At 37.7% G+C, this 7,302-nt stretch overlaps 1 protein-coding gene across 1 annotated transcript; it reads right to left on the bottom strand.

Annotated features, from left to right (window-relative positions):
* Positions 1 to 4,967: 4,967 nt before the first annotated feature.
* LOC141664674 (uncharacterized) lies at positions 4,968 to 5,756 on the bottom strand. Its single transcript, XM_074470629.1, has one exon. It carries the CDS (start codon positions 5,754 to 5,756, stop codon positions 4,968 to 4,970), a length of 789 nt encoding a protein of 262 aa, XP_074326730.1.
* Between the last annotated feature and the right edge of the window lie 1,546 nt (positions 5,757 to 7,302).

Genomic DNA, 7,302 nt, shown 5'->3' with positions numbered 1-7,302 from the left:
GGAACCTGTCAATTTCTAGGAAACAAGCTTGTGTCCTGGTTCAGTAAAAAGCAAAATTCAGTTTCTACCTCTACAGCTGAAGCTGAATATATTGCTGCTGGCAGTTGCTGTGCACAGATTTTATGGATGAAAAATCAATTGCTAGACTATGGTTTGCAAGTTGAGAGGATTTCTATTTTCTGTGATAATACAAGTGTAATTGCCATCACTGAAAATCCAGTACAACATTCAAGGACAAAGCACATAGATATCAAGTACCACTTCATAAGGGAACATGTAATGAATGGTACTGTGGAACTACATTTTATTCCAAGTGAGAAGCAGCTTGCAGATATCTTTACCAAGCCACGGGATGAATCCACCTTTTCAAGGTTGGTGAGTGAGTTAGGTATGCTTAATTATTCTTAAATCTATATGAGATAATTTGCAAGTTGAAATGCAGCCAGAAATTTAATTGATTTTTCAGTCTTGGATGAAATTTTGGCTAAGTCAAAATTTACATCTCGATGGATGATCCTTATCCATCAAGTCTGATCATCCGTCGGTATACTATTTGCTAACAAAAATCAATTATTTTTCTGGAATATTTTATGACTCGACGGATAACAATCTATCCTCATCTGTCGAATTGTCTTAATCTCAGTCGTTAATTTCCTGAACATTATCCATCAAGTATTCTTACAGTTTGTAAGCATAACACGATGGATATTGGGTGGAATTTTTTCAGTTTATTTTTAAACGGCTATTTTAGGCAATTTTCATTGGTTACTTTATTTTACTTTATTATTTTTAGCAGTTATTTTTGAGATAGTATAAAAGCTTATTTCATTTCAATTGCTTTTCTTTTATCATTCTCAAATTAACTGCTCAAATTTCTTTCTCTTTCAAAGCACTTACTCTTTCTCTTCAAGCTCTCATTCTCTAACAATGGCGCCCGTTGTCAAGATTATGTCTCAAACTGGGTTTATTTATGAGAAGAACAATTTCACTGCATTAGTAAACAAGGGTATTCAGCAATCTGGTGACTATCACAAGATGATGGACTTTGTGAAGAATTGCAAGCTTAGCTATGCCATGATAGAGTCACCCACAATCTTTTGTGAAGTTGTTGAAGAGATGTGGACCACTGCTACATACAACTCAACAGATAAGACAATCACACTCACCATTAAAGGTAAAGAATTCTGTATCAATAGTGATGTTATAAAAGCATGTTTCAAGATTCCTGATAACACTGTGACCTCACCACACACTGACACTGATATAATCAATATGCTTAATTCCATGAACTATGCTCTTTCTACTTCTAAGTTAAGTGACATTAGGAGACCGGGCCTTAGGAAAGAATGGAGTTTTATATGTGATGTAGTGACAAAGGTCTTTTCAGGTAAAGTCAATAATTTTGATTCAGTCAATATCTCCATGCTTAACATGCTCTACATGCTAGTTACAGATAAATTCTATAATTTCAGTGACCTTATTTTATTTGAGTTAGGTTTTAAACTAAGAGAGTTAAATAAGAGAGGTAAGAATGTATATTATGCCAGATTCTTTTTGATGTTAGCTAACCATCTCTCTGAGGGTATTGTGCTTGAGAACCCTAACAACAAATTAGATTGTTGGGTTCAAGAGAGAAGGCTCATTACAGATTTGAACAGGGCCAATCATCACAAGGAGGTGCCACTGTTCTATTTCCCTGTAATGGAAGCACCTCAGGTAAGTGAGGTAAGTTCATCTATTCCTACCACTATTCCAACCTCACTAATTTCTTTGAGTTCTAAAGTGGCTATGGCAACTGTGTCAATGACCCAACAGTTTCCTACCCATGCTACCAAACCTGCAAATATTTCAAAATCCAAATCAAAGAAAGCCCCCTCTGGTATCTCTGAAAAGATGCCAGTTGCAAAATCCACCAAAACCAAAGAGAGGAGTGTGCAGGTGGGTAAGACAGGTGAGGGAAGGGGTGAACATAAAATAAACCCTAAGGATAAGGATGGAAAGTTGAGTGGTTCCCAGCCAAGCCACACTGCAGTTTCCCAACAAACTGCAGTGCTTAAAAAGGATAAAAGCTCATTTCTAGCTGCATCCTCCCAAAAGGATGTAGTTATTGAACAAAGCTCTCAACCAAGAGCACAGGCCAAGAGGGTTAGGGACACAAGCTCACCCCAAACTTATGCCAGAAAGAAGAAATCTAAAACCCTTGGGGATGCACAGGGTACACACACTGTGCAAACTGGTGCTAAAGACACAGTCACTGCACCTTCACAAATTCAGTTTGATGTGGCTCCAATAAATGTGGAGTCACAGCCAAAATCTCTAGTAATAGAAGCACCTCAAACACCAAACTCACCCACAAACTCACTGGATGTGGATATGATAAACACATCAATTCCTGATTCCCCTTCTTTAACTTTGTTGGGGAAGCCAAAATCTAGTGCAAGTGAGCATCATCTTTTAGATAATTTGTTGGCTCACTTGCCCATTCTTTCAGGAACTGTTGAATCATTTGTGCCCAAAATATCTTCAGTCAGCATAAAGTTCACAATAGTTTCCATTCCTAGTTCATTCATTTCTACTCTCTCGATGGATATTGCTCATCCTTCGAGTAGTGATTGTATCCCGACGGATAAGCTTAACAGCAGTTATCCGTCGGATAGCAAAACCACTCACCCGATGGATATCACTCATCGTCGAGTATCTCTGCACAACTTCAAACGTCATTTATTTCAAGTGCAGAAGAATTGGTGGTTGTACAGTCACTATTAGGATTGAGAGAGAGGAGTGTTATGAGTGAGAGTCTGGGTTGCACCCAGGAAAAAAGAGAGGAAATGAGTAAAATTATGCAATCCATTTCTTCAGGATTGGAAAAAGAAAGTGAGAGGAGTCCCACCTTAGAAGGTGAAGGTGAAGGTGGGGGGCCAGGGTGAGATCCTGATGCAACAAAAGAGAGAAAACGAGAGAAATGCAGGTACTGGAGCTACAAGGATGAATGTCATTGTTAGTGAGTCAATGAATGTCCAGGATGCAGACAGGGAGGGACTATCTCAGCAACCTAAAGCTGTTATAGATTCCACCTCCCTTGATGCTGAGGCATTTACTCACCCTGTTCCAGCTTATCAACTTCTAGCTGAACAGGGTAATGACAATGCAGAAAGGATGCTCAATCTGGTGCATACCATACAGTCTATGATAAGAGCTAAGGATGCCATCACAGTTTTGCCCTCTACAGCTGGTGATGTGGATTATGAGACTAGTGGCTCAGCTGATTGCTTTGGTGATGAAAGTGGGGATAGTGAAAATGAAGCAATGGACATAGGGGGAGAAGTATGTGCCAGTTCAAGATCATGTATGCCATCATGGGCATTTTTAAAGCACTGTGATGAGCACTACTTCAAGACAACCCTAATCCAACTAATCAATCAAACAAATACTGTTCTTCAAACCACTTCAAATGCCAGCACCGAGAAGCTCCTTCAGGCACATCTAGCATCTCTGTAACTTCAATAAATTCAAGGCTTCCAATATGCTAGGGATATAAACACCATCAAGGGTGATATTGAGGAAATGAAGAAGGCCATGTCAGATAAAATGGATTCTAAGCTTCCAGAAGCTACAATGCTTGACATCAAGAGGAAATTAAGGAAAAATTCTGATCTTGCAACCAAGATAGATGCCTTGGATACAAGAATGTCAGTCATGGAAGCATCTTTAACAGCCATTCATCAAACCCCCTCCTTTAATCAACTTGATGATAACAAAAAGGGGGAGAAAGGACTTAGTGAGGGGGAGAAGATTCAAATTCAAATCAGTAAAGTAATTGTGCCTTCAATTACTATCTCAAAGCCACCAGTTACAGACAGTATAGATCTGATAAATGCAGCAGCAGCCAACTTTAAAGCAACAGAAAAAAAGAAGTTGAGTCAACTCAACTGGGAGAAGATTGATGAGGATATACAAAAGAAGTTTGATCTAGTCAAGAAGCCAGTGAAGTCAGCCATCCATCACTCTCAAGTCAAGCAAAGTTCTGTGAATGAGATGAACATGGACTATCTGGAAAGGGGACAGTCATCCTGCATCAAATCTCCAAAGGCTGAAATAATTCTGAAACCAAGGGTAACTTATCCAAAATTATCATTGAAGAACCCTTTGGATACTGTGTATGAGACACCTAAGCCTGATGAAAAGAAGCTTCTGTCAAGGTCAATTACTTTCTACAAAGATCCTACTGAATCAGCTTCCAAAAAGAGAATTGCTAAAATTTTCAGGAATGGGAAAGAAATTTGTGTGGTAGCTGGACATCCTCAATTTGCTCAAGCAAAGAGAGAAGAAAAGGCTAGATTGAAGCAGGAAAAAGAAGCAAGATGCTCTAGATGCTAAAAAGGCTAAACAAAAGAAAGAGGAAATTGCTATCTTGGCCAAGCTACATGCTGTAAATTCATCACAATAAAATTCCTGCTCAGCCATCTGAAATCATTGAATCTCAAGATCCAAAGAAGCAAGTTGAACAACAGAAGAAGTCTCCAAGAATCAAGGAATTGGCTAAAAGAACCAAAAGGAAACTAGACATTGTTGATTCTGCGGGACCCAATAATATTCACTTTTTAAACACTATAACAAAAACTTTGATTTTCAACGTACTTCTCAACGACCGACAATTTTGCGAGACCCAATAATATTCACTTTTTAAACACTACAACAACTATATTTTCTTTATCAATGATGACTAACAGTCATTAATTAATTCAACGGTCAAATTTTGGCTTATCAATAGCCATTCTTTTGTGTTCATTTTCACACAATTTTTTTACAACACCCACATCCCTATTTTCTCAATCTCTTTTTTCTTTCAAATATTTATACAGATAATGGGTACTAATTGGCTCCCTTCCGAAAAATTACAATTATGTGCTTCGTGGGCTCGATAGTCTGTTGATCCGATCACCGGTCGATACTCAAACAAGAAGAACTTATGGGGGAGAATTCATGAGGATTATGTAAAAAATTGGTGTGGTACTAATTGGCTCCCTTCCTGCGATGACTTTATCAAATACATGAGACTCGCCTAGAACGTTGATATCATTTTGAGCTCCAGGCACATCGAAAAAAGCGTGCCACAACCAAGTATCATAGGAAGCGACGACCTCTAGAATGGTAGTAGGGCGTCCTTTTCGGCCACTATAAGCCCTGCCCCACCCACTTGGACAATTCTTCCACTCCCAGTGCATACAATCGATACTTCCAATCATACCTGAATATCCTCTTTGTTCGCCCCTTACTAGAAGCCTTCTTAAATCTGCAGGTGTTGGAGCACGAAGGTATTCTTCACCAAAGAGTCCTTCAACTTGCTGACAAAACTTTTTCGTGCACTCAAGTGTAGTTGATTCTCCCATTCTACATATTTCGGCACATTGATCAGCTGCTGCACAGTAAGCCAGCATTCGTAATGCAGCAGTCATTTTTTGTTGGGGTAACAACCCCAATAATCCAGTTGCATCTGGTTTTTGATGCCAGTAGGAATCTTGAGTGCAAAGGGCTGTCATGATGCGATTGAAAATATTAGGGCACATTCTATACCGCCGACGGAAGTCATTTTTACTGAATATTGGACGATCAATGAAGTAATCTTCCATGAGATTTTTTCCTCTCGACAACCTTTGTCTATTATGATTGAAAGATTTTCCAGGTCGTGAGTCGCGTCCTTGTGGTTCATCTGAAGTGTCGATGAAGTCCATCACCATTGTCGATTCCGTGACCATGGTATTCATGATTTCAGACTCTTATTGACTATGTTGTTGCCTCTGACTCAACAGTTTTTTCAATGCATTCATTTTGACAAAAGAATGTAATCATTTTGAGATACTATAATCAGAAGATCATGATATTATTTATGGGCAATTTTTCTATCTACAAAATTAGATTGAGACACGTGTCAGGATGTAATTGGACGAAAATCTTATCAGAAATTTAAATTTATCCACAATCTTATTAAAAATCTAAAATTATCCAACAATCTCTTATTGGATACTATTTATGTGACCATTAAATAATAGAGATGCAATTAAATTTATGATATATAATGTAATTATTTATTTGATAAATAGTATTGATGAATTGATGGAGTGATGTGGGTGTATAAAAACTAATAAAAAAAGTAAATTTAGTGTAAATAGTGATAAAATTCACATATTATTATAATATCTAAGACTAACTTTAAGAAGGTATCTCTTTACTCAATTGGCCAACCCCTTCATATGGGGTGGTTCCTCTTTATTTATAGGGAGTCCCAAATGGGATTTTTATTACAAGTGGACTACTTGGCCTCTAAACAAATGTTACATAACTATTTTAATAAGTCTTTTTGGGCCTTCCTTCTTTATCACAAGTCCGTTGTCCAAGGTCCAACATTTGTCCCCCTCCAGTTTAGGTAAGATCTTTAGATTTAGTCTCAGATCTTTGGGTCCTGAAAGTGGGATATTAAGAGTAATAATACAGGGATATCGCAAAAATTTAAAGGACGAAGTTATATAAATAGATAAAAAATAAATAAAAGAAATAAATTCATTAGTGTGAGAACAAAATATGTTGTCGAAAATTTTGAGTAAAAAATGTGGTATTTAATAATAATAAAAGATGTTATTTTCTCCTCTTTCTTCTTTTTATCATTATTACATTATTATTATTATTTTTGGAGTTGCATACGTATATATTGTTCACGCATGTGCTAAATTCTTTTTAAGAGGTTTTTTGTGATTGGGAGAGTGTTCAACCGTTCGGCTTCCCTGAGGCGCACTACAAAACCGGCGCATGCCTGAAGTTTTGATGTCATTTCAACTTTCTCCTATCTCTGTAAGTTTTTCTCTTTTCTTGTTGAATCTTTAAGCTTTCCCGTTTGTTTTGTGTTTGTGCATTCTTCTTCTTCTCATAGCTACTGTAGTAAAGTTGTCGCCTTTTTTATAAAACAATCATGGATGCGGATGTGGCTAGTTCTTCTTCCTCAATTAGGACTGTGTCTAATCGAAATCCTGAGAAAAGACCTCTCGAGGAGGGAGATCGGGAATCTTTGTGGGATTTGAATCATTTGGAAGTTCCGGCTGATCTTGCCCAATGTCATTCTTTCAATTTTTTAAATGAAGATGAGTTGTTGGCGGGTGTTCCGCTCGAGGGTTTAGCTTTTACTCCGATGAGCCCTCGGACACTGGCCTTTAGAAGTTGGGTTGTAGAAGATAGTTATCGTCTTGGTCCGGAGGAATTTTTAGATAAGTCGAGTTTGAATTATGTTAGCCATTATGTGTTGTGTATATG

The sequence above is a fragment of the Apium graveolens genome, chromosome 6 (genome assembly GCF_009905375.1).
Source record: "Apium graveolens cultivar Ventura chromosome 6, ASM990537v1, whole genome shotgun sequence".
In the NCBI taxonomy this organism is placed as follows: Eukaryota; Viridiplantae; Streptophyta; class Magnoliopsida; order Apiales; family Apiaceae; genus Apium; species Apium graveolens.
Note: the sequence above shows the minus strand (reverse complement) of the source record. Positions and strands in the feature narration are given on the sequence as shown.